Source organism: Terrapene carolina, unplaced genomic scaffold (genome assembly GCF_002925995.2).
Source record: "Terrapene carolina triunguis isolate 2854851 unplaced genomic scaffold, T_m_triunguis-2.0 Scaffold714, whole genome shotgun sequence".
Taxonomy (NCBI): domain Eukaryota; kingdom Metazoa; phylum Chordata; order Testudines; family Emydidae; genus Terrapene; species Terrapene triunguis.
Window position 1 is genome coordinate 12,123,670 of NW_020665065.1, and position 26,274 is coordinate 12,149,943.

Below are 26,274 nucleotides of genomic sequence, written 5' to 3' on the forward strand. Positions count from 1 at the left end.
CCCCCTGATGTGGTGGTTTTGGTTTCCCATATCGTGGGCCTGCAGTGGGGTATAACCTGCGTTGCTGTGAGAAAGGCCTTTCCGTGAAGCCAGTTTGCAAAGGTTTCCCCTGAACTGTGTAGAGAGCATGGAGAACACAAATAGGCGCTTGAGCAGCCGGAAGAAAGAAAACATCCCCCCTCTCCTGAGCAGCTATCTGAAATCAGGTAAGCAACGCTGCTCTGTCTGCCGCGGGGTTTCTAGGGTGCATAGCACTGTGTTACCTAGGGACTCTGTCCAGGTAACCTACCAAACTGGGTGTCAGGAAGTGGGGCCCACCACTTTTCATTAGCCCTCCCCAATTGGTTAGCTAATTTATCTGTGCCATCTTGAGGATGTAGCTCTAATTAGACATGGGTCAAAGCTCCTTTTCCATGGACAGCTGTAGTCACAATGACAAGCCAGCATCACTAATCATGGGCGATAAGCTTCTTAAAGTGCCTCAGCTGGGGTGCGCTTGCTGCTGGGATTTGGGGCATTAAGTGGACAAAGCTGCAGGTTTGCAGTGAGTTCAGAGAATCAAACACAAAGAGACGTTTGTTCCCGTCCCCGAGGTTCTGGCTGGAGCGAGTGGCATGTCCTGTGGTGGCTATCGGAGTGAGTAACTTCATACAGGAGAGGTGGTTTAGCACAAAAGGAGAGACTATCCCATGGTTGATATGAACTACACCAGGACGTGCAGCTGGGGGGTTTGGGATGTGTGCCAGAGCGATTTCCTGCTGAGAACAGCTTAGCATGGCTCCTCCAGGCTCGGCCCAGGGAGAGATTTCTCTAACCCAACCAGCTACAGTTTCCAGTGCTGTGGGTGGACCACCACGGGAGCTAGTATGGTTGTTGGCAGGCGGAGTGTGCAAGTCATACCATGCTGCAAGATGATGGGGGGAGAGAGGGTCTGATCGTAACTTAGCAACATGGCAGACCCCGCCCTTTTTCCAGCTCAGCAAAGTAATATTTGTGTGTATTTCTTAGACTTCAAGGTACAATATTGGGTTAAAAGCCCTTCATGCGCATGGTGGTCTAGAGTGCATTGAGCAATCAGGACATCTCTATTCCGGACTCACTGTTTGACCTTGGGCAAGTCACTGCTCAATGTCTCAGTTTCCTCACCTGTGAAATGTAAAATCTATCACCTTAAATCGCTGTGGATGGGGAAAGAACCCACTGATCTGATCTAAGTGCTGCATGTTTGTTTGTTATGTATTTTAACAATAGAGGTCCCCTTTGTTATTGATAACATCTCATAGTATTGAAAGGGAATGAATTTAAAACAATCCAGTTGACTTTGGTTAATTATGCTGTTTGTTTCCTTTCTGTGAACATTGAAAATAGACTGATCAGTTTCACTTTTGTTTCTAGTCAGTTTCGTTTTCCAGTTCTAGCTCAATGCTGCACAATTTAGTTTGCAATTACTTGGGTTTTTTTTAAATCCTGTTTATTGTCATTGGAATTACAACAACAACAAAGGTTTGTAATACTTGTAGGGTTTGTAATACTTGTTTTTATTTCAAAGCCTAAATCTGGGGCTGAGTCTGACCTATGTGTCTGTTAAGCCGTATCTCTTTTCCTAGTCTAGACGTTTTTAAAAATCTTGTTGGCTTTGATCAATGAATCCTGATTTAAAAGTGTTAAACTGCATCTACACTAGGGTCCGAGTGGCATTTCTAAAAGGTTAGCTAACACGTGTTAGCTAATGTGGATTTAATAGACACCATTTTTTTTCTAATCTATGCACGGCCAAATGAGTTGGGGAAAAATAGTTGTTAAAATCTAATCCTGGCCATGTGTTAAGGACGTAGTGCTTGGCAGAAAGAAATGTAATGGGGATTGGGATAGCATATGTGTCTATATGTGAGAGATCGTTTGCTTGTAGCTTTTAGATTCTCAAACTTAAAAGCAGACTGATGTGACCCTGTGGTGCGCATTGATGGAAGGGAACATAGCACCTGAAAGGGCTTGTCCCTTTGTGATTCTGGGCCTGTTATTAAACCCCCCTTTTAGCAACACGCTGCTAGCTGTGTGGAAATTCCTGGGATGCAAGGAATCCCTTTTTGAAGCGCCAGCGTGCTGTGCTTTGTGATTATGCTTTATGCAAGAATAGGCACTGAGAAGCCAGTGCCACTCTGGAAACTTGTGGAAAGTCTGTTCACTTTTGCGATGCCAGCCCCTAATTAAAATCTTCCCCTTTGCAATATGTTTGAGAACATATGAAAGACAGTGACAGCCGTTCCCAAAGATAATTGGAGTATCAGCGAATGAGTGTCTCCTTCCCGGCTTTGATCAGATTATTGGCTGAATTTCTGTCTCAGAAGGACCAGCAGCCCATTTGCAAAGGGAGAGAGCTGAGGTTGGTAGTTGGCTGTTTGGGCCTTTTTCTGGGAGAAAGAGGATGAAATGTACATAGTCTGGAAATTAAGCCTTAGTGTGTAATACCTGACCAAAGATACGTAGTTGGCTTTCGAGCATATTGTTCCGAAACGCTCTTGATATGACAAAGATGATTGGTGTTCATGTCACAGTCAGCTTTGGCTTGTTCCCCAATTCATCGAGTTTGCTGACGAGGGAGGGGTGCGGGTGTGAGTATATTTCATAATGTACTTTTCAGCTCACGTTCACTGCCCATTTAAAAAAAAAAAAAAGTAACTAATAGTTAAACTGCTGACTTCAAGCTGTTCCTTCAGTCCCCCCTACTTTTTTCTGATGCTCTGTCGTGTGTGGCTGTAAATGGGTGATCTCCGATCTTAATCAACCAGCAGGCCAGCGAGATGGAGTAGTGGGGATTCCTTGTAAGCATTAGAAAGGGGTAAATAGCAACCATTTCTGCCATTCTTCTTACAGAAGTCAGGGGAATGAAAGCACACAGCCCCCTAGTTCTGCAGGATCTCAGCAATGGGTATGAGCCGACATCCTGGAGGGGATTTGAACAGAGGCAAGACTGCTATTAGGGACCTGTGTGCACTGTAGTTCTACTTAAAACATGCTCTGGTCTTGTAATGTAGACAAGACTAAACTGTGATTCCTAAATGTGCTGCAGCCTTGGACTCTTGCCAGACTGTAGCAGGATTTGGGAACCTGGTTAAAACACAGTTCAGTTGCATCCATGCGGGAAGACCGAATTGTACTCTAAACAGCTCAGGGCATTATCAGGTACCCCAGCCCAGGAGGAATTAGTGTGGATGAGAGACCCAAGCCCTGCTGACAAAGATGAGGGAGTGTCCTGCCCTGCCAGAAGGAAGATCATAGAGATCATAGAATATTAGGGTTGGAAGGGACCTCAGGAGATCATCTAGTCCAACCCCCTGCTCAAAGCAGGACCAATCCCCAATTAAATCATCCAACAGATTTTTGCTCCATATCCCTAAATGGCCCTCTCAAGGATTGAACTCACAACCCTGGGTTTAGCAGGCCAGTGCTCAAACCACTGAGCTATCCCTCAAGTGTCTCTCTTTAACAGGAACTCAATAGTGTACATGATATTTTCAGTGCTGGGACTGAGGCTGATCGGAGAGAACAGGTTCATTCTATGGGGAATCCCTGAGGTGCGTGGAAAGCTGTTGAGGATGTGGTGATGAATTATTGATGCTCCCTTTAAAAGAACGGTTCTTGGTTTTTTTTTTTTTTTTAGAGCACAGAAAAGTCCAGAAGAACGTGAACGTAAATCTGTATTTGGGCAGTGGAAGCCGAGCGGAAGCTACTCATCGCTGGGCCAATGCTGCTGGGTTCACTGGCTGGGAAGCGGAGCAAGGCAGGAGTGCACCAGCTGTAAAAAGCAAAGGCCCCAAGAAGGGAGATCCCAGCCTGATACAGACTAATCTCTCTTGCCCTTCTCAGCCTTTCAGGGCTGCTACCAACCAGCTCTCCGCCTCCTGCTCCCAGCAGCAAAATAACCTCTACTGCAGGCTGCAGCGGCGCAGCTCTGAAAAGGTGGCAGGTGGCAATCCCCCGCTGCCTTCATCATCTCCACCCAACGTGGATCTTCAGCGGAGACGTTCCTGCTTTGACACGGCTGGGGAAAATGTGAGTGCCGACCTCCCAGAGAGGAGCCTGCAGTACAAGAAGAAACCAAAGGAGGGGTCTAGGTCTAGCCCCTGGGACCAGTCCTCTGGGCACTGCACCTGCCAGAACCTTCCAGAGGGAGGAAACCGGAGCAATGAGCAACCAGTGAAAAAGCAGCAACATGGACCTTTCGCTGCTTATGATGCAGACCATGGGAATCCTTTACTAGCCAGTACAGATTCCCTCTCTCCAGCTGTAGTGCCTGTAATCTCCTCTGCTGGCCTTGTCCCCCACCACAGACCAATGGTATGTCTCTCTCCAGGGAGCTCCAGAGGAAGTGTGAACTCCTGTTGTCCGGAGCCTGCCCTCACCTTGGACGAACTGGGTCCCCCCAGCTTGGCCGAATCCCTTCCCAGCTCTGCGGCCCTTCAGTCTCTCTTGCAGTCCTCCAAGGCTTCTGCCAGCCTGCACTGCTCAATCCAGAGGCTTAAGCAAGAAGCTGCTTTAATGGGGATATGGAGCTCCCTCCCTTTGGAGTCCAGGTCTTCTCCACTAGCTTGCAGGTTCTGCTTTGCCCCTGAGGTCTCTACACCTGCTGTCCTGAGTGTGGGAGAGCAGCTTGCTAGAGAACAGAGCAGTGCTAAGCAGGCTAGAATGAAATGGGGTCCCCCATTTGTTAGGGATTGGGGTCTTGGTTCAGTGACTGGTGATGTGGGGGATGCCGAACCTACCTCTCTCTGTCACAGGTGCAGAAATACTGAATTATTGGCGCAAAGAACCAAAGTTTCAGGTGGAATCTGGCCAGAAACCCTCTGTGCCGGTGCCAGCTCAGTCTACCTGGTTGATACAGACGCAGGTAGTCCCTATGACTGCTCTCCCTACCTCAGGTATAAATTTCCGGCACAGCACACTCCACAAGGGGACGGCATGTTCAGCCATGTAAAAACTCATTTCCCTGAAAAGCCACTTGGAGCGGAAGAGCCCTTTGCCAGAGCGTCACCCTGCTCCGTGTGTTGGAGGAAGGCCCGTCCACCCGGCTCAGACCCAGATGGTTTGCAGATGTCGCTGGAGACACAGGAGGGTGGGGCTCCGATGAATGTCAGTGTAGCTGTCTATGGGACTCCAAGGGAAGTGCATCTGAGAGTCCAGTCTCCTTCTGGAGATGCAGGGATTGGTCAAGTCCAGCAGCTTAGTATGGGCTCCATAGACGTCGGCACCTCTGAGCCTCATGGCGAAGACCAGGGAGAGTCGTCAGAGGCATGTGACATCATATTGTCTGCAGCCAGGAGACTAGCCATGGTGAATAACAGGCAGTCTGTGCCTAGTTCCAGCTACAGCCCTTTTCGGGTAACAGCCAGGCAAGGTCCCGGTGAATATTCTTTGGTTGCCACCGGCATGGATGATGTGAACGCTACCAATGAGGGAGGAAATGAAGAACGCTCCCAGGAGGCCTTCTGCAGGGATCAGGGGCTCAACGCTGACCGGGACCAATCTGAGAAGCTTCTTGCAGAAAGGAGCAGCAGGGAACTGCAGAACTGTGGGGAAAGCAGCCAGGTGCAGGACAGGAGACTAGCACGGGTGAGGACCCTGTCAGTGCACAGCATCCAGGTTCTCCTGTACCCTCTTGTGTTCATCCCCACCTTTCGCCAGCAGCAGCTGGAGGTGAAGAATGGAGGTGCTGAGGGAAAGGAGGTGTGGGGATGAGTCTCATGGCCCCGAATGGTGAGAGCCCCCAAGAATAATTGCAGCCATCATTTCCCTTCCCTAAGGGGACAGACCAGTGGTCCATCTGGTCTTGTATAGTATCTCTGACATGGGCCTTAGAGTAAATGTCACCATCTCCCTTTTCCTCTCTCTAGTGTCTTATTCTCAAAGATCAGCTTGTCACCTTTGCATTTTACCTTCCCTGGCTCTGGGGAGGAAAAGCACCATGATGGCTAACTCTGCTGCAGGCATGGCCATGGAGCACAGAGGGCCCAGTTTTCCCACTCTTTCTCATGCTGAAATTAAAAGGAAGCCCTTGCAGAGCAAGGTTCTACTCAGCATAGAATGAGCTGGGGCAGCCAGCTAGGACCACCCTGAGCGTTAGTTTCCCAACCACAATGGTTGTGTGAGGTTGCGCACCATACTGACCACAGCCTGATTCTTCCACCTGGGGGTTGTGAATACTTGTGAGACCGGCGCTTACTGCGGCTAATACCAGTGTGTCACTGTCTGCTCTTACCTGTAGGATCCAGAGAACAACTTCTCGCATTTGGAGATGAAGGAGAGAAGGTAAAGGGGGCTTGGGTGGGGGGTTGAGCGGGGAGTTGCCTTGGGAAATGCGTGGCCATGGAACATTTCCTGGGGCTTATGGTTCCAGGGAATGCTCTGCAATACTACCTGGAACACGTAGAGTTGGGAGAGTAGTTAGCCCTTGGAGAATAAATGCATGCAACATGCAGAACTGAGTATGCTTAAAAAAAAAAAAAAAAAAAAAAAAATGGCATGTCTTTTAACTTCCACCTTTGGTAGCTACCAGCAGTGGGCCGAAGGCAACCTCGGTTTAATGTTCCCCTCTAGCAGTGCAGCTTTTTCAGCTGAACTCATTGCATGGTCAGCAGAGAGCAATCAATGAGCTACAGCCTTGAGAAGGGACTTGAACCCACAACCTTTGGGAGAAGATGGAAGAGCGCCACTAGCTTGGCAATACTTACGCCTGTGTTTGGTGCAGGGCCGTGGCTGAGTACATGGTCTGGAAGCTGCTTTGGGGAGGCCTGGGATCAGTTAGTCCCTGGGAATGAGAGGACTAGTCAAGTAGATGGAGTCCAGATGACGTGTCTTGGCTGGATTTGACCTTCCTTGCTTCAGTCCCTCGTTTCTGTTTCAGTTCTCAGCTGCTGTGTAATAGGCGACGACTAGCCAGGTGTTTCCAAGCCTGGAGCAGCCACATCCTGAGGAAGAGGACTGCAGCTAGGGAGCTCTACAGGCAGCAGCTGCTTCGCAAGGGGCTTGGGGCCCTCCAGTGGGCAGTGCAGCTGAGGAAGGTGCAGATGGAGATTGCCCAGCGGAGACACTCCCTGGCCGTGCTGGCCGTCAGCTTTCACAGGGTAAGGATGGGCAGGGGACAATAGAGGAGATGCTACCAGGGACCTGTCACATAGTAAGGAGGGCAGGAGAAGGGAGGGAGGTGGCAGGGGAATTATTGCTCATACACATGATGAGGAAAGGGTGCACAACGCTACATTCAGTGCAGTTTGGATTCGGAGCCGGGGATTCTGGTGCAGGCAGGTCTCACCATGGCACTCCTCTTTCAGTGGAAGGCAGCTGTGGTGAAGCGAAACGAAAGCCAAACCTCCCAGCAGGAGCCAGCGACTCTCACCAAAGAGTCGCCAATCGGTCTTGTCAGGCTGGGGAGAGGTCCAGCTGTGACAGCCCCAGTGTGGTGCCGGCTGACGGCAGGGTCCCCACAGGAAGCTGCATGGCACAGTAGGTAAGCTGGGATTTTTCTCGTCAATGACTCTTTGTCTTGGATGGTTGCGGGGCTGAAGCTGGAGGCAGAGGAACTCACTTTAGCAAGATGACCTCAGATGAAGGGAGAGCTGGTGGCACAATCCTTCCCACCTCTGTGGATACAAGAGAATCCTTCCCACCTCTGTGGATACAAGAGAAGATTTCCAGGGTGGGAATTTACACTTACAGCTTCTGAGCACTGGAGGATCCTACCTCAGACTCGTACGCGCTAGCTTTGGTCAGATTTCAGTGCCTCTGATAGAGGGGACAAGAGGGAAACCCTGGGTCATTTCTTGAGTGCAGTTGCTATCCATACGTGTGGAGCAGGGGTTGGTGAGTCAGAATCAGACTCTTCATCAATCCCTGGCAGGAGAATGGACTTAGCAAAGGGAAAGACCTATTTGCTCAGGTTCTATGGTGGAAGAGCTGAATCCAGAAAGATAGAAGCAGCCCTGGCAGAAAGGGAAGCCTTGATTGTAACCCCTCCCCCGGTCTGGGTCTGTGAGCTCCCTCTCTGGTAGGCTCTGTGGTTAAACGCAAGTTTGGGCCTCTTTCAGGGTGGAGGCAAACCTGTGGATGCAGCTTCATCGCAGGCAGAGAGCAGACGAGCTCTGTCGGCGGGCACAGGCCATCAGGGACCTGAGGCGGCTGGCTGGTAAGCCCTTGCTCCAGAGCATTCAAACAAATGCAGTTAAACAGTGTGCTCCCAGGCTGGAAGGATGGTCGCATTTCACGAGATTTCTCTGTTGATGTCTAATTACTGCCTTGTCTTTGCCCGTTCCGGACCTGATCCTGTGAAGTGCTGGGCCTTGACTCTGGTGGGAGTGGAGGATGCTCAGCATCTCATAGGATTGGTCGCCTATTGTTCTGTTTCAATATCTCCTTTGTCTTATCTCCTAGAGGAGTTTAGCTTATAGTGGATGCTCTGACTACAGCAATGTGAGCTTCCTCCCAGCAGTGCCCGGCCATTCCCAGCAGGAGTCCTGCCAGTGGATGTTTGCATTGATGGTGCTAAAATGTTCTAAGCTCTTCTCTTCAGATCTGATTTTTCTCTGCCCCCCTCTCCCCACCCGGTCTTGTAACACAGCAGCTTTCAGACTGTGGCGCCTGCAGAAGGAGCTGCTGGACAAAGAGGAGACCAGAGTGCAGGAAGCCCGTGCCCTGCTGGAGAAGCAGCAGCTACAGAACATTTTCTGGGCATGGCGTTCACGGAGCTTGGAAACCGAGCGGATTTTGCCACTGCTGACTCGGATCCGGAGAGAGCTGGCCACCCGGTAAGCAAGATGGGACCCATCTTCCTTCTCTTGGGGATGTCGGATTCAGTCTGGAATGTGTTCCATTGTGAAAAGCCAGGCAAGAGATGCGACCCAGAATGACTCTATCGAATTCTAGACAAAGCCCGTCCCACCCTTAGTGCTCTAAATATTTGAGGATTAAGTCAGTGCTCATGGGGAGGGTGTGGGGACATTGGCTAAAGACAGATCTAGCAGGGACCAATACGGGGCAAGCTCCCTTGCATAGCTCAGCCAAGGCACTTCAACCCTGAGCTCTGTGCTCCGCTAGTCCAGTCACCAAATCCGCACCAACCATGCGGTACTGTTCCAACCGGCACAGCGAGTCTGTGATGGAGCAAACGGGGACTAGGAGAGAAGAACCCAACTCCTTTTCCTTTCCTGGCCCAATCGAAGACTCGAACCTGGGTCTCCAGAAGTGAAAAAGGCTGGTACACTAATAGCTCTGGTGTCTCCCTTCACTCGATAGTGCCTCAGCCAGTCCCTTTCTCACAGCACCCACATAAAGACTAAATATGTTGTGTATATGAATTTAGTGTTGTAGGCTGACGTCTACCACAACTTACCAAGGATTGGGGTGGAGTCTCCATCACTGGACATTTTTAAATCAAGATTGGATACTTTTCTCAATGATCTGCTCTAGTTCAAGCAGGAATTAATTCAGGGCAGTCCTATGGCCTGTGTTATACAAGAGGTCAGAGTAGTTGATTGCAGTGGTCCCATCTGACCGAATCCTCTGTTTATCCACAGACCAAGTACTGCACAGGCTGTACTGGTGCAAGCTTCCCCTGCACAACCCCACTAAGAGGCCTCACCATTGATCTAGGCAGAGCACATCTAGGGTTGAGAGGATAGTTCAGTCTCCGTGGCTCAGCCGGTTATTGGCTTTTCTGTTGAGACTGTCAATAAGAGGGCTAGTTGCTAGTTACAGTTTGGGCACAGTGGATTCCTGTCCATTGGGAACTGGCCCGAAACCCCCAATTCATTTCATGTAGGCCACCCAATAGCCATCCAATGGTAAGATGTCTTGGTCTGGAGGCAGACCTTGGACCTAGAAGTGGAAGAAGCTTGGTTCGAGGGATTGTGGCATTCTCCCCAGATCCCTACATTACCCAAGCACTCCAAGAATGAGTTATGGACAAGAGACTCCTGAATCACAGAAGTTCTATGGCAGAAATAACCAGAGAACCAGCTGTTGCTGCTTGATTTATTTTATTCTTTGGTCTCCTCAGGTGCTTCAGTGCCTGGAAGCAGTTTGTTGAGCGGAAGGTATTGTGCAGGCAGAACCTGGAGCATCACAGGGCAGGGTCCCTGAGGAAGTGCTTCCAGCAGTGGGTCCTGATGCTGCAGCTCAGAGAAGTGGACAAGATGACAGCTGTGAACTTGTTTATCTTGAGGCAGAGGAGATGTTATGGTGAGGCGTTGAGGGCCTATCTAGTCATCTTAGGATCAGAAGATACTGATGTGCTGCTACATTTTCCCCTCCCCATGTGGTGCACTGGAGATTGGATGGAAGCTTATTGCAGGGCAGCATGAGTGGAGTCTGCTACACTCAGGATGAAACATGATACTAATGTGAAATGCCAAGTCGGGAAGAGGGTTGTCCCCCTTGGCCAGATTAGTGCTGCTGCAGGAAGATTTGAGACCCCGTTGATCAGCCTAGAAGAAAGCCTGGCAGTAATTTACTTTGAGATCTAGAAAGGAAGCTGTGGGGTGGGGGAGGCGGTGGCTGTCCCCTGCCTCAGGCTGAGTTTCTGAGCACTGAAGAGTCACTCCTGACAAATGGTTTCTCTCTCTCTCTCCTGTCTGTCCGTGACCTGTAAAGGCCAACAAGCCAGCTCAGCTGCCAGTGGGCCTGTGGTGAAGGAAGATGAAGCTCCGCTATGCTTGGCTGTAAGGAGAAGCCACCTGTGGAAAAGAGGTGGCTCTTTAGATGAACTGTACCAGCGAATGAAGCTCCAGAGGATATTTCTGCTGTGGAAGGCGAGGCTCCATCAGCAACAGCGAGCTAAGTGAGTGTTAGGCTCAAATGCTGAGGGAACGCCTTGATTCTTGGGGGTCTAGATTTCCTCTGGGTCTCTCAGTAAGAAATCACTTTGCCTCTCAAATTGCGTCTGCTGTAGAGTCTCTCTGTTGCTGGCACAGATGAAATTACATTCAAAAAAATGAACTGAAGGGATCTGTCTAACCTATCGAAAGCCTATAAGGGGCTTATCGTGGTCTCAGTGAGACCTTTTCCAGAGTGGGTCTGTGCATGTGTGCTATCAATGCCAACCAAAGACGGTGCCAGGACGGGCTCTGGGTTGCTGTGCCAGGAGAGGGCACTCTCTAGGAGCTGGGGGAGGAATTGCTGCTGAAGGTGCCTTTGCGGCACTCCCCTGAAATGCGTATGTGAGGTTTCCTTCTCGTCGATTCTGAATTTTAGAGATTATGACACACACAGCTGCGTCGTATATCTAGTACAATGGGGAAGATGCCTCCATTGCTGCCTGGGGTACCAGGTACGTCACTATGTGAAGGGCAAACATTCCAAAGGACAGTTTGTTGGCTCTTCGAGGACCATCACCAGGACCTGCTGCTGCAGTGCAGGGCAGGCCCTGAGTCTGGAAATGAAGGGGTGGAGGCTGGTGGTAGAACCCATCACCCCTCGATTCAGAAATCAGCACGGTACAGGCTTCCCCGCTTTGCCCCACCAGCGCGTCTCGGTGATCTAGAGAGTGGGGCAGTCTCCATGTTCCACTCAGTCCTCAGTCTCTCTGCTGAGACTGCCAGCACAGGGGCTGATAGAGCGAGTTACCGTGGTGGATTCCCTCAGGTGGCTTCCTGGTCAGACCACACCCATGGTAACTCACCGCTACTGACCTGGGCTGGGTCTAAATGGGTAACCTTGAGGTGAAAGACCCTTTAGGCCAGCACCAGTCTGCTAAGCCATTATGCAAACTTTTCCTTACCCTCTCCTCCTCCTCCTTAGTTCCTTCTCCCAGGCTTCGGAGCAGCGCCGACTGCGGGACGCTCTGAGGCGGTGGCACCAGAAGACTCTTCAGCTGAATCCTCTTAACCGCAATCCCAGGGCACCTCAGGAGGAGCCTCTTGCCTTGCTGGATTCTGAGGAGTCTTCTCTGTCCTCCGGCTTCCACAGCAGCACTCTTGCTCCTCTGGTTTCTCATGGCCCGTTGGAAAAGGTGAGGGAGTCCTGCTGACAGTCCTCTCTGTGCCGGTGCCCGTGCGCTGCAGGGAAGTTCAGATCCAGCAGGGACCTGCGGGGTCTGTTTCATGCTGAGAATACTTTGAGGCAGTGCTGTCTAGTGGTGACAGCAGTGTACTGGCAGTCTGGAGACCTAGATTATATTTCTGCCACTGACTAGCTGTGCAGCCTTGGGCAAGCCACTGCACCGCTCTGTGCTTCACCTTCACCATGCCAACGTCACACTGACCCGGTGCCTTTCACCCGAAGATCTCAAAGTGCCCTGCCCAGATGGGTAAATACGATCGTCCTCATTTACAGATGGGGAAAGTGAGGCACAGAAGGGCTCAATGCAGATGGGATACTGCCTTACGGCACTGAAGTGCTGGGATTTGAACCTAAAGTTTCTGCTTCAACACAGTCCACACACTAACAAGCTGATCTGCCTTGGCCTTAGACTGGAAGGTTCTGATGCCGGGGAGTCCGTGTGCTCAGAAGCAGATACGGTCGTGCCAGTCCCCTAAGTGAGGGCTTAGAGGGCAGGTGCAAGGGAGCCGCAGGCTGATGGTGGGTGAGTTCTGCTGTGTACTCACTGCATGGCAGCTAGAAGACACAGGGTACCGAGCTCCCTGCCAGTTGGGGGAGGGGATACAGGGACCTCTTGGCTTGGCTGCCATGGGAAATGGACCGCAGAGCTGCTGGGCTCTGTTCTACTTACCACCACGGCTGCCAGCCTCTGAGGAGCCATCAGGATGGTAGGCTTTGCTGTACTCATCTGCTGACTATGCAGAGCATTGGGGCAATCCATAGTCAGGGTGGGCAGTAGCTAGTTAGAGGTCTATTTTCCACCAAATGTGTACCCACGTCTCTGGACACAAACTGGCTGAGGAGTGTTCCCTGTGGCAGCAGAGGGATGGCTGCATCTTGGATCTCCCCAAGCTCCGCTGCAAAGAGGAGTGAACGTAGAGCGTGGAGGTCATTAGCAGAGGGATCGTTGCTCGGAGCACTAAACTCATAGCCATGTGCTTTCCTCTGACCAGGAGAGCAGCTTCTGTGACAGCAGCCAGAACAGCCTCTCCTCCCTCCTGACCTCCGAGGATACCACACCCCTGTCCCGGTCTGTCTGCTCTCTGCAGCAGCACCGCTGCCCAGCGGTTCCAGCTGAGCTGGCGGGAGAGCTCTGTTTGCGGGCGTCCTCTCCTCCACAGAGTCCTCGAGTCGGGTGAGTTGGATCCTGGAAAGAGGTGGCTCTTCTGTACAGATAGACGTGGCCTAGATGGCTCCCAGCCCAGTGCCACTCCAGCTGCTTTCTCCTCACCCTGCTTGGCAAGCGAGAACAGCCTGGTGCCTGTGTCTTGCAGAGAGAATCGGTTTATGGGAGGCCAGCTCCAAGCTTCGGCGCTGTGGAGACCAGACAGCGGGATCGAGCCTCTCGCCAGTTACTCCGCATGGGAAGAAATGCGGTTCCAAGGTGACGCTCTGCAGGTAACGAAGGGTTTCTCCGTGCTGCTCAATTTACGGAAAAGTCTTTGGGTTTAATCAGCTGCCAACCCCACACCTCACCCGTCTGCTCTCAGTTGGGCAAAGAGGTTCCCATGACCGGCAGATCTCCGCCCATCTCGTCCCCCTCCTCTTGCGAGCCTCAGCGGCCGATGAGCAGGGAGATTGGCCTGGTACTCAGAAATTGAAAGGGTACTTGGGAGGGGTTTGGCAGTGGTGAGGGCAGGTCGCGGCAGCAGTGAGCGCGAGCAGGATGAATGGGGGGTCCGGTGTCCGTGCTGGATTTCAGACCCCTTCCTGGTTTGTTGCGTTACAGGGTGACAGTTCTGGAGAGGAACTGGAGAGTCCCTGCGGCTCCCTCTGGCACCAAGCAGAGCTACGACTCCTGCAGAGAGATTTCTTGGTCTGGTCAGCTCAGACTCAGCAGCATCTAAAGATCCAGCAGCGTCGCAGGCTCGTCCTGCTGTCCCGGTACGGGCCCCAGAGCCGGTTTATGCTTTTCTGACACTCTTCTGTTGTAATTGTTTCCAGAGCATCTGTAGAAATGTCTATTGGGTGAAAATAGCAATAGTAATAATCCCTAGCTCTTCTTACCCATAGATCTCAAAGCGCTTTACCAAGGAGGTCAGTATCATTAGCCTTGTTTTATAGAGGGGGAAACTGAGGCACAGTTGCAGATAAAGGAATAGAACCCAGGTCTCCTGAGTCTCAGCCCTGTGCTCTATGCACTAGGCCACCTGGGCCTTGAGCTCTGAATTGGACCTAGGATTTGCTTTTCCGGGGTTCCCTCCCCCACCTGTATTTCTTTTCCTTCATTTGCCCCCCTCCAGAACCCCTCATTTTAGGCTGGGCCAGGAACCTCCTAGTAGAGATTGGCACGTCTGAACAGAGCAGCGGACCAGCTTGTCCGCTGTCTGCAAGAGTGGCCAGTGCTGGGTGCTTCAGGAAGCAGGTGCAGGTCCCCCCCTCCCCACTGTTCTCGTTTGTATAGGCGACCAATCCTTTTTGAGCTGCACTGAGCAAAGTGTCTCAATTAGGAAACATTAGGGCCTAAATTAACCCCAAAACACAAAGGCTCAGATGATCAAGACTGCCTAGGGGATTTAGACACATGGTTCCCATTGTATGTATGGGATTTGTATGTCTAAATCCATAGGCAGTTTTAAACAAATGTCAGCTGAAAAGTCAAAGCCAACATTCCACCATGGTCAAGCACAACGCAGCATGGTCTCCTGGTTAGAGCAGAGAACTAGGAGTCCCGATTCCTGCGTTCACTTCCTGGCTCTGCCACCAACTCACCTGTGACCTTGGGCAGGTCACTTAACCTCTGTTCCTCAGTCTGCCCATGTGTACCGTGGGAAGATATTAATGCCCACTCCCCGGGGTGTTGTGAAGCTTGCTCAATGCTTGTAAAATACTGAGCTCTGGACTGGAAGGCGCTGCACAGATGCCAAGTGCAAGTACGTTGGGTGTCATTAGGTATGAACTCTCCCCTCAGCAAAGTGATCCCAAGTAACATTCCAGGTATACTTTAGCTGGTTGCCGTTTAAAAACGAATCGGATGTAATTCCGGAAGTTAGTGAAATCTCCCACCTGTAGTGGGTATTTCATTAAACGTAACATACAAAAGTAAATCTCTTCGAGCTGCTCCTCCAGGCTCTCACGTGTCCTGCATCCTCCCTCCCCAGGGCGTTTCTTGGCTGGCACAAGTGGGTTGTGGAAGATAAGAATCGGAAAGCCATGGCATCCCGACAACATGGTCTCCATTGCTGCCAGGCTGTCTTTGACCTGTGGAAGCGGAGGCTAACTCAGAAAGTGGAAGCTGACAGGAGATTCAGGCATCGGATCCGCCAAAAGGCAGCAGATGCCCTGCGGTGCTGGCATACCTGCTGGCAGAGTGAGTTACATGGCATAACTGGCCCTGAACGCTGTGTGTAGAACTGGCTGAAGGGGAAGGATATTATATCAAACTGGTTGGGAGGAAATCCTGCTTGTAGTCCTAGTGTTGGGCTTTGCAGATCTCAGATGTAATGAACTGGCTAGTGTGTATGCGTACCACTGCCCTCTACTGGTTGCAACCAGAATGGCTCAGTTGTGTGTCACATGCCCTGTACTGCTTATAGCTAATGGAGAGTCTCCTTTGGCTCAGGTAGTTTGGACCAGGAGGATCTGAGTTCTAATCCTGCTGTCACTATAAAGTTCCAAGTGGCGGTGATGTGTAGAGACAACTGGGAAGTCCTGGGTGACCACAGTTTTGAACTGAACATAATGGACTGGATCTTGCTCCCATTGAAGTAATTGTCAAAACTTCCTTTGGCTTCAGTGGGAGCAGGATCCAGCCCTGTGCAGTCTGTAAGAATCCTGTGTCCATAGCACCCTTCATCAGAGGATTTCCAAGTGATTTACAAACAGTAAGTTTCCATAATGCCCAGGGAGGTAGGGAAGGCTCCTCTTTTACAGCGGGGGTAGCTGAGATGCAGAAGAGCGGCAAAGTGATTTGCCCAGGATAACGCAATGTGCTGGTGGCAGGAGATGAATCCAGGAGTCCTGACTCCTCGTTCCCTTGTCAAACCACTAGACCACATTGCTAAGAATTTTTTTTTCTAACCTGTCTAGCTGCTTGTGTGGAAGGAATGATTTAAAAACCTGTACAAGTCTGTCTGTCCGAGTGCAGGGCGTGCGTCAGATCCGTTCTGTCTGCCTGGCCTTGGGGAGGTGGCTGCATCTCGTGGGCTGCTCTGGCCTGACTCCTGTGTTCCATTTCAGAGCAGTGCACCCTGCGGGATCTGCAGCTGCAGTGGGCCCAGCACAGCTCCCAAGGGAGGAAGAGGACAGTCATGTGGGCCTGGCGCTGCCAAGCTGCGAAGTGGAGAAATGCTGCTTGGTGCTGGAAGCGTCTCCTCTTGCGCAGGTTTGTCTGCTCCCCCGGAGGCCTTTCCTAGGAGTAGAAATGTAATTTACTAGAGCTGGATCTGATCTGCGCAGGGTAGATGCGAAAGTTCAAGGGAATTTTGCACGAATTATGTTTCTGTAGAAATCCTCTCCCCTCCTTCTCCTCCCTCCCCCCCGCTCTTCTCTTCTGCTGCTGCTGAAGCACACTGTGGCATAGCCCTTTCAGGGTGTCTGTGACCCATAGCCTAGCACTCCCTGCCTGGGGGTTCTGGCAAGGCATCCTGGGAGAAGTGACCCAGCTTGAATGAGCGATTGTGAAGGCCTGCCCCGTTCATATGCCTTAGACCATTTCCTCTCGGCCTGGGAGAGCAAAGAGGAGGAGGATTATTCTGTCTTGGCAAGAGAATCTCTTCCGATCTCTGCCAGGCAGGGTCAGTCCCATTGGAGCCTCTTTGAATAGCTCTCTCTAGGTTGTCTTCCTCCTTTGCAAGGCTACATTGAATCAGTGAAGGCAATAGGGTCACACCAAGGATGAATCGGGCCCTCTGTGCGTACAAGGCACTGGCAGCCTGGCACTCCAGTCTCAGTGCTGAAAGGTGTCAGGGCACACACAGTAACAGCTAGGCCCCACTAATGACTCATCTGTGCCCCCTCGATCAGCTGCCAGGAACCCCGCTGCCTTTAGAAAGGTTAATTGGTTGCCTTCCAGCCATTTGTCTTCGATTAATAAACCACTAGTGGCCAGTACCAATTCAGGAGCCTCTGCTCTAGGCGACTGTATTTGCTATGCCAGGTGCAGATCTCTGATGGCCAAAAGCAAGAGGCTTTTCCTTTTGAAGATCCTTTGACAGAAGAGAATTATTCCTGGATCCTGGGGATCCCAGCTCAGGCAGCAGGAGGGGAGCACAGGCAGCAGCGAGTGCCTGAGAGACAGAATCTCTCTGCAGGAGTCCGTCCAGCGGGGGAGGAAGGAAAGATCTGCTCAGCCGAAAGGGAAGAGTCTCTTGAATAGGGCTGGAGAAGAAGATCCAGGAGTGTGTTGGAAGTGGGGCTGGTAGGAAGAATCTGTGGAGTAAGGGATTATTCTGGTGGATCTGACTCTCCCATAGTTTGAATCCCTCCCCCTACCTGGTGTATTCAGCGTAGAGGTTTGTTGTTTTGAAGGCGTCTCTGAGCTTGGCATGGGACAGTGTCAATGCGCCAGTGACTCGGGCAGACCCTCCAAGCCTTTCAGGCTGGCCGGAGGGGGAAGAGGCAGTCTTTGCTGAGAGGAAAGGAATCCTCTGAGTCCGGCAAGCTGCAGCTCTTCAAGCCCGCAAGCGGGAGGAGGATGCTGCCCGCAAAGCTGCTGGCCTCTGGAGACACGCAGTACTGCAGAGGAGAGCTGACGGGCATCTCAACAGGGCACAGACCCTGCGGGCCTTTCAGAGCTGGAAGCTGGTGCTCAGCAGGAGACTTGGAGCATCCAGGTGCGTCCGTCCTCTCGCTCTTTCCTGGTACGAGCAGACCCCGCGGCAAAGGGAACAGGTGGCCTGGGAGTTCCGGAAGGAGAAGAGGGCTGTGCGGTGAAGTACTGGAAGCTGTGGCTATCATAGCACATGCTGTTCGTGTGCAGCAGAGCGTCGTGAGCAAGCAGTGAGGAGAGGAATGGGGAGAGCGCTTAAGGCAGGTTGGCGCTATTACCAAACGACAGTGAAACCTGCCTTAAGCGATCACCCGAGGGCCTGTAAAATTGGTTACCTAATAGAGATGGGTCTTCAAGGCAAGATCTGACTAAACTCTCCCAGCAACACTGGAAGTGATCTCTGCAGGGTGGAGGTTGAGGTCCTTGGTGCAGGCTTCACTAACCCCAAAGGATGACTAAAATGAACTAGACATGCCTTGGGCATAGGGGAAATTTTTATCTTCCTCTTTGAGTGAAATCCTGGTCCCACTGAAGCCCATTGACTTCACTAGGGTGAAATCCTGACCCTAATCAGGTTAAAAATCCTGTTAGAGTGAGTGCTCCTCTCTTTTTCTGTGTTACAAATAACTTTGTGATTATTAAACGTGAGGATTTTAAACCTCTAATTTGCCATCCCCTATTTCTGCATTTCTCAGCACAGATAAACGAGTCACGATTGGATTGTCCCTTGTCACTTTCGCTTGCCAGCCCTCCTGCGCTAACTCAGGGCTGCAGTGTGTGTTGCAAACACAGCAAGAGAGATGGTTCTTTGTTTAAAAAAAGCAACCCCCTCTTTCCCCTGGAGTTGCACAGGAGTACTTTTGATGGCCTGAGCTCTTGTGAAATCTCTTCTTTACAAAATCTAAATTTGGGGATGAATTGGACCCGACGGGTTGGCTTCCATTTCTGTTAGTGTGAAAAATCAGAATAAATGATCTCGTGGAGAGAAGCAGTGTCCATAGAACACAAGGACATGAAACTATATCCTGAACTATCATCCTGACCCCTTTTACTTGGATCGTGGTTTAAACCCTAGGTAAAGCTGTTAGCCTGTCTCAGAGCCCCAAGCTAAAGGCCAGCCCCTGAGGTCCACCGCCGGGACCAGCACGTTTTAAGCAGAACAATGAGGAGTTCTCCATATAAACAATTGGCACGATCTAGCATCCATTTTGTACGTAGCTTTCATTGAAGTCAACGTGGATAAGGACTCGGGGCTTGTCTATGGGGCAAGTTACTGCACGGCAAGCCAGCGTGTGACTCTTCTGCGTACCAGCTTGCCACATATTAACACCTAGGGTGACCAGATGTCCTGATTTTATAGGGACAGTCCCGATTTTTGGGTCTTTTTCTTATATAGGCTCCTATTTCCCCCCCCAACCCCATCCCGATTTTTCACACTTGCTGTCTGGTCACCCTACTAACGCCCCATGTGGATCCTGTTACAGTGCACTGAAAGTCCAGCCCTGCTCTGGGACTGCAGGATTTGGCCCCAATAGATTTTCTTGTGAGGGGCCAAATTTCCATTAGAAAGCAGCAGCAACAAATATCCTGAGTCCACAAGCTCACCCCGATTGGTTTAGCAATTCAGTCCATGTAGCAACCGCCCCAGAAGGTATGTTTGAGAGAGACGCAATCTTTCCTCTGCCCGCAGCGCGTCTGTCTATCAATAATCTTTCCACTGAGCGCTTCTTTGATAAGGGAGCACTTCCCGATTTCCCACCTGGGCATGCTACAGGCTGAGTGGTGCCGCCTCCGGAGGGGGGCATTTTTCATGCTAGGATAACCCACTATAGATGCGCTTGATCTCAAGAGAGACCTGTCAAGTGGAGAATATTTACACCTCAATCCTACAGCGCAGGGGGGTGATTTGCATAATGGAAACCCTGGTGGAACGAGGAACAAAGGAGCAGGCCAGAAGCTGAAAACACATGGGCCTGTGAAGCTGCAGCGGCAGGCTCTGGTGTGTTTCGTGTCAGTGGGTTACGGTTTGGCTACAAGGAGAAGTTATACTGGAATAAGGTAGGGTGGGAACTGAAAGTGCTAGAGCTATTCTGGAATAAGAGCATCCACACGGAAAGCTCTTGTGGAATAGCGCTTGTGCTCAGTTTCTCCGTGTAGACAAACCTGTAACTGATCTGTATACTAAGCAAAACGGATATAAACCCACCTTTTTCACCTCTAATCAACCAGTTCCAATCCAGCCTAGGGGTGTAGCAGCCAAGTATTGTGCTAGCTTGTTGGTGTTCTCGCTCCATGGAGAGAGCCCCCCCCTCCCCAGCTAAACCGCCACTGTGGCCTCCAGTCGCTGACACTGGAAACAGTCTTGGCAGAGCACTTGACCACACAGGGTGAAAGTGGGTGTATCCCCAATCTCTGATCCGGTAGCTTTGAGCAGTTGTAAATGACCCCACAGGATGGGAGGCAGAGGAGACTCGGACTGGTGCCGAAATGTTACTTCAGGAACCCGTAATTGCGGATTCTTTTCCAGGGTCCTAGTTGCTTGGTTCCAGGTTACCATCCGCAGAGCCACGCAGCATGAAGCTCTCGCCCAGTGTGAGCTCGCCAGGCAGCAGCGTAGCCTCACCTTGTGTTTTGCCCGGTGGAGGATGGAATTCTTGAGAGCTAAGAAGTGGCAAGGAGAAGAGAGAGATGGCAAACAACAGAGACCTGCTTGGGCTAAATCCTTTCAGCGCTGGAGAGCGGCCACTAGGGGGCATCAAGCCCTGCACTTAGACTCCATGGCTGCGGTGAAACAGGTGAGCAGTTTCTGTATGAGTAGGGCCCTACCAAATTCACAGTCCATTTTGGTCAATTTCACAGTCATAGGATTTTAAAAATTTTAAATTTCATGATTTCAGCAATTGAAATCTGAAATTTCACAGTGTTGTAACAGTAGGGGTCCTGACCCAAAACGGAGTTGGGGGCAGGGGTGTTGCAAGATTATTTTAGGGGGGGTTGCGGTACTGCTACCCATACTTCTGTGCTGGTGGTGGTGGTGCTGCCTTCAGAGCTGGGCAGCTGGAGAACTGTGGCTGCTGGCCAGGAGCCCAGCGCTGAAGGCAGAGCTGCCACCAGCAGCAGTGCAGAAGTAAGGATGGCCTGGTATGGTATTAGGTTTCAGAGTAGCAGCCATGTTAGTCTGTATCAGCAAAAAGAACAGGAGTACTTGTGGCACCTTAGAGACTAACAAATTTATTTGAGCATAAGCTTTTGTGGGCTAAATCCCACTTCATCAGATGCATGCAGTATACTGTATTTTCCACTGCATGCATCTGATAAAGGTGCCACAAGTACTCCTCATTCTTTTTGATGGTATGGTATTGCCACCCATTACTTCTGTGCTGATGCTGGCGGGGCGTTGCCTTCAGAGCTGGGCGCCCAGCCAACAGCTGTCACTCTCCAGCCGTCCAGCTCTGAAGGCAGCACAGAAGTAAGGGTGGCGATACCGTGACCCCCCCCCAAAATAACCTTGCAAACCCCCTGCAACTCCCTTTTGGGTCAGGACCCCCAATTTGAGAAATGCTGATCTCCCCCAGGAAATCTGTCTAGTATAGGGTAAAAGCCCACAAAAGACCAAATTTCACGGTCCGTGACACGTTTTTCATGGCCAGGAATTTGGTAGGGCCCGATGTTTGAGACAACTCCCTGCTCTCTGAAGAAGAGCACAGCTGGGTGACTCGGCTCAGAGACTGGCGCTGGGGATCATCTCAACACTTATATACACGGGCTCTGATTGTGTGACCGGCTACGCGACGGCCCGTGACTGTGCTTGGCCTTTCGTCTGGAAGTGCTTTTCAGGCTATAGACATGCTGCTTCCCCGCTGAAACGCAGCAACCAGCTGGTGCACAACACACTAGGCAAAAAGACTAGAACAAATCCCCTGCTCCTAAGAAAGGTGCCACTGGATAATTTCTACCCCACAGAGCAGACTGGACCTTGGTTATCACAGTCCTTTCTGACAGGCCCACAGCCGGCAAACTGCACGAGACTCCATTTATTTTGAAGGATTTAGTCAGCCCTGCTGGGATCTGAACCCTGGGGTGTCACGCCTGTGGCTCAGCTTGTGTGACTATCGTGTGTGTGTGAGGGGAGGGGTTCCTCCCCCCCTTGCTTTTGTGTTAGGTCTTGACCACTGCTTTGTAAATTCTGTCCTCAGGCCTGCAACTACTGGACGAAAGCGGCCGCCTTGTCCCAGACCTCCCGGCAGCAGTGCACCCTTATAGGAGCCAGGAAGGGCAGGAAAATGCCTCTGTCTTGGTCAATCAGTAAGAATGAAACCCAGTTCCTCCTTTCTGGGGGCTGTACAGGGAACAGTGGGGCATTGTTGGAGCATGTGGGTGTCTGCCTAGAAGGGAGCCATCTACTCGAGCTCTTCTGTACATTATTTGCTCATTAATTGAATAGGATGCAGGCTGTGGTCCTGTTTTGGGAGCTAAAGGTAGAACAGCCGCTGCCGGCTCTTTACCTTGCCACGGCGGCATGCCCTGTGTGATTGCTGTGTCTCCTCCCCCAGAGCCGAGACGACGCAGAGAAAAGGGTCTTGGACCAAGCACAGCGACTTACCATAGGCTCCTTCCCAGCGCCTTCCGTCACTGGCTGGTGCTCTACAGAAACCAAAGCAGGACAGAGAGGCTGCCAGTCCATCAGCTTCTGGAGAGGCCTGGTGCAGTGGGCCGGGCACCTGGCCATGCCTGGCCCCAGGAGAGCAGCACCGAGCTGGTACCAGATGAGCTGTATAGAAGATGGCTTGGGTAAGCACAGGGTCAGCACCAAGGGAGCTGGAGAAGGAATTGCTGGTAACTGTGCTGTCACCTTCAGGGTGTGTTTCCATCAGTCAGCGTCGGGGAGGGAATATGGACGTATCTGACAGAGCAAGACCTTGAAATCCCTGTTCTTTTTCTTTCTTCCTAATGGCGGCCCTGACCGTAGGGTCTGGCTGTTTAAATGGAAGGAGCATTTCTTAGGTCTCATGTATGTGCATGTGCCTAGGTTCCCTGCTTCTGCTGGGGGGCAGTCAGCGTGAGGAATCTCCGTAAACAATTTATTGTGCTCTGGGGGCACTGAAGCAGGGAAGGGGATGGGTGATGGTCACTGGTTCGAATCTGGAGCAGGTGGGCAGCGACCGAAAGCTGTTACCAACATATGGATCATGCAGAGTAAGATGGGGGTGTCAGTCCAGGCCCTACGGGAGGTCAGCGTTGGGGCACATTGGCAGGGCAGCGTGGGGGGAAACTCGTACCTGTCGAGTGGATAAAGAGAGGCCTTCGGCCTGCAGGGTTGTTAACTGACCCTTACTATCTGCACTAAATGTGCTAATCAAATAAGCAGGGATGAGCCTTGTGTCACTGTTGAGGGGGGGGAGGGGGGAGGAGGAGGACAGTGAGTCCCGGCTTGTCCCCCTCCTCCCACTGCATCCTTTACGACCAATGGAGAGCACATAACAGATGGGCCGGGAGTCTCCAGTCACTAGGTGTAAGGAGCTGAGTGCGGGTTAGATGCAAGGACTGCCCGCGTCACTCGATCCTTGCCTTGGAGCGGTGTCAGGTTCCCCGGGAAGCAGTGAGGCCGGCTGTGTCTGTGCTGCGGGAGAACATCAGCCGCGGCGAGTGCAGCCGTTGGGACGAGCAAGTTCCTTTTCCTTCTCTGCCTCCAGGACAAAGTACCTGAGACGATGGCGACACAACGTGCTGCTCCGCCGGTTCCGGGCCAGCAGGAGGATGCGCTCTCTGGCGAGCGGGTGGCAGCGGTGGATGGACGCCAGCAGGACGGCACTGATCATGCGAGCGCTGGTGAGTGAATGTCTGGGCCCATCCACAACAAGGGGAACGCTCCTGCAGTGGCTGTCCTCTCAAAGCCCCGCCCTCCTGGGAGGTGAGTGGATAGTCCCCATCCCTGTGTCACAGATGGGGAAGCTGAGGCCCACGGAGGATTAAGTGGCTTGCACCTAAGGTCACACAGCAAGTCCCTGGCAGGGGTGGTGTGAGAACCCAGGAGTCCTGCCTCGTGTGCCTGACAAACTACTAACCCACACTCCTCCTTACTCAGTGTCTTCCTTCCTCCCTTTACCTCCTCCTCTATTCAATCCCCAGCCATGTGGTTTTAGTACAGACCCATATTCTGTCGTCCTCCTCCTTGGACAAGTGACTATTTGGGACCTGTTCTGAGCCCCATCTGAGGGTCCCAGCAACAGGCGTGCTCCTTCAGCTGGCCCCTGGCTGATTACTCCTAGAGTGCTGCTGGTGTGCAGGTTGCTTTGCCAACGGGGTAAGGCGACGGGCCCCTGCCCCTGAAAGCTTGCAATCTAAACAGCCTGAACGCTGGCCGAGGAGGGGAAGGAGATTCATGGCAGACAGTGCCGGGCAGAGGGAGCTAACCTCTGTGTTCTGCCTTTTCTCCTTGCAGGTTGGGCAGAGGCTGCTGGAATGGGGCTGGAGGATCTGGAGGAGGCGCTACCTGCAAAGCCAGGTGACCCAGAGTTTCCTGGAGGGTGAAGACCGGAGCCTGCTTGCCAGGGTAGGAGCTTACAGCTCTTCTGCTTGATCTCCCAGTTAGTAGCTGAAGCTTCTCGCAGGGGACTGGACTAGATGACCTCTCGAGGTCCCTTCCAGTTCTGTGATTCTGTGGACTACAAATTATTTGTATTATGGGAGCACCTAGAGGCCCTAACCCAGTTCGTGCCGGGCGCTGCACAAACGCCTAGTGAGAGACAGCCCCTGCCCCAAGAGCTTACAGTGTAAAAAGGCTCGGTACAGGCGGGCAGAGCAGCAGGGAAGAGGGCACCGAAGGGAATGGCGTTTTCCATGCTAGTCCCATCGCAGGTGCTGTTTCCATTCTGTGTGTTCCTTAGTGTTGTGGGTCCTTGCCTTGAACGAAAGGAGATTGAGGCCTGATGCTGCACGGGGTTAATGAAGCCTTAGTAAGCGGAGACTCTGCTAATCAATCCTGGCTGAGGGGTAGGGAGGGGTTGCTGTTGTCTAGGCAGGTGTGGGGATTAGCATGGGCCACGTGTGATGGCGCCATTGGCCTGGGCCCTGCTCTCTCAGCTACTAGGAGGCTGTTTCCGAACTACGCTGACTCAGCGTTATGCTGTTCTAACTAGCAGGGCAAGTAAAGCTGGTTGGGAGATGCCGCTGACCCAGCCCAGAGCCCACGGCGCTTGCCCGGGCCAGGGGAAGTTCTTTCCCCCTGGGTCACTCCTGCAGTCGGCTGGGTGCAGGAAGGAGAGTAAGCTGCAGGATTAACTGTTCGTGGCAATCTCGCTGCTGGCCCCTTCTCGCTGCATCGCAGGGAAAGTGGAGGCGTGTCGGGGTCATGTGCAAACAGCCCGTGTCTAACGCTGACCTCCTGCGTGCAGCAGATGGGCTGGCTCTGCTGGCGGGACTTGAGCCTTCTGCCTTGGGAAGAGATTCTGTGCTCTAGCCAGTCTCCCTAAGTGCTAGGGAGGGACAGGGTCTCTGAGCCAGGCCCCAGGGCTGGGGGTGGCAGAGAGACCTCCAGGCAAACGCTCTTTGGCCCTATCGTAAAAGATGGGGATCCCCGTCACATCCTGCTGGATGAGTCCAGGCCACGCTCAGCCCTCCTGAGCCCCTTGTTAGAAGTCGGAGGCCCACACTTAACGCAGTGGGTAGAGATGGCAGGGCCCATTAGGCCATGCAGCCTCACCCAGGTGGAGCACTATAAACTGGGACCTCTAGTCCCCCCTCTATGATGTAGTCAAGGTGAGGGTGGCTGGGGCTGCATTGCAGAATGCTGGGGGCCACCCAGCTGTGACCTGGGTCTGACTTCTCCCCTCTTCCATTTCAGGCCTTTGGAAGGTGGCACCAGCTGACAGGGTCCCGTCTGGAGGGCAGAGGACACTGCTGAGCTACTGGAGGGACTGGCCAGAGCTCCCCTCTTTGGGCCAGCTGAGAACATGGCTGGGTATTGAAAGGAAGGGGCGTGTGTGTCTCCTTTGAACACTTACCAAGAATGCAGGGAAGTGGTGCTTTCTCAGAACTGTCCCCACCAGGCAGCTGCAGGGGCTACTAGCTTCTGGCAGAGCCAGTCCCTGCTCTGCTAGTGCCACAGCGGCCTGCCAGGCACTCCTAGGAACAGAGCGTCTCCAGCCTGGGGCTCAGTTTCAAAGCACAGGACATCGTGTCTCCTCCCTGCCCTGCGTCAGGGGCGTATTCACTCGAGTTCGCTGGGGCAGAAAAGGGCACTCTCCTCGCCCACTGGCCTTGCCTATGTTGGCGCAAGGCAGGACGAATGCACTGCTGGGGGCACGCAGCTTGTCTGGTGCAGGCTGTGCTGATTAAACGTCGGTCTGCCACATGATTTTCTTTCAATCAGGGGTTCACCCTGTACCACAAACGGCTCCACCCTGGCCAAGGCTACGCCAGGATCCAGTTCTCTAATCCGGGGGCGGGGGGAAGAAACCAAGCTCTTCTCCTGCCCA

The 26,274-nt window shown here is 52.2% G+C and overlaps 1 protein-coding gene across 1 annotated transcript in view; it reads left to right on the plus strand.

The window, feature by feature from the left end:
• The window catches only part of CUNH1orf167 (chromosome unknown C1orf167 homolog), a 26,660-nt gene extending 559 nt beyond the window's left edge, over window positions 1-26,101 (plus strand). Inside the window, exons 2-22 of the mRNA XM_026660136.1 lie at window positions 46-206; window positions 3,662-5,610; window positions 6,263-6,306; window positions 6,902-7,121; window positions 7,329-7,504; window positions 8,082-8,179; window positions 8,612-8,798; window positions 10,049-10,230; window positions 10,642-10,828; window positions 11,788-11,998; window positions 13,041-13,222; window positions 13,362-13,485; window positions 13,817-13,971; window positions 15,189-15,397; window positions 16,267-16,411; window positions 20,325-20,592; window positions 21,994-22,102; window positions 22,351-22,588; window positions 23,491-23,626; window positions 24,240-24,350; window positions 25,641-26,101. Of these exons, the coding sequence (XP_026515921.1) occupies window positions 128-206; window positions 3,662-5,610; window positions 6,263-6,306; window positions 6,902-7,121; window positions 7,329-7,504; window positions 8,082-8,179; window positions 8,612-8,798; window positions 10,049-10,230; window positions 10,642-10,828; window positions 11,788-11,998; window positions 13,041-13,222; window positions 13,362-13,485; window positions 13,817-13,971; window positions 15,189-15,397; window positions 16,267-16,411; window positions 20,325-20,592; window positions 21,994-22,102; window positions 22,351-22,588; window positions 23,491-23,626; window positions 24,240-24,350; window positions 25,641-25,700 (5,070 nt within the window). The 5' untranslated portion in view covers window positions 46-127 and the 3' untranslated portion in view covers window positions 25,701-26,101. The remainder of the gene's footprint in view (window positions 1-45; window positions 207-3,661; window positions 5,611-6,262; window positions 6,307-6,901; window positions 7,122-7,328; window positions 7,505-8,081; window positions 8,180-8,611; window positions 8,799-10,048; window positions 10,231-10,641; window positions 10,829-11,787; window positions 11,999-13,040; window positions 13,223-13,361; window positions 13,486-13,816; window positions 13,972-15,188; window positions 15,398-16,266; window positions 16,412-20,324; window positions 20,593-21,993; window positions 22,103-22,350; window positions 22,589-23,490; window positions 23,627-24,239; window positions 24,351-25,640) is intronic.
• The last annotated feature ends 173 nt before the right edge of the window (window positions 26,102-26,274 follow it).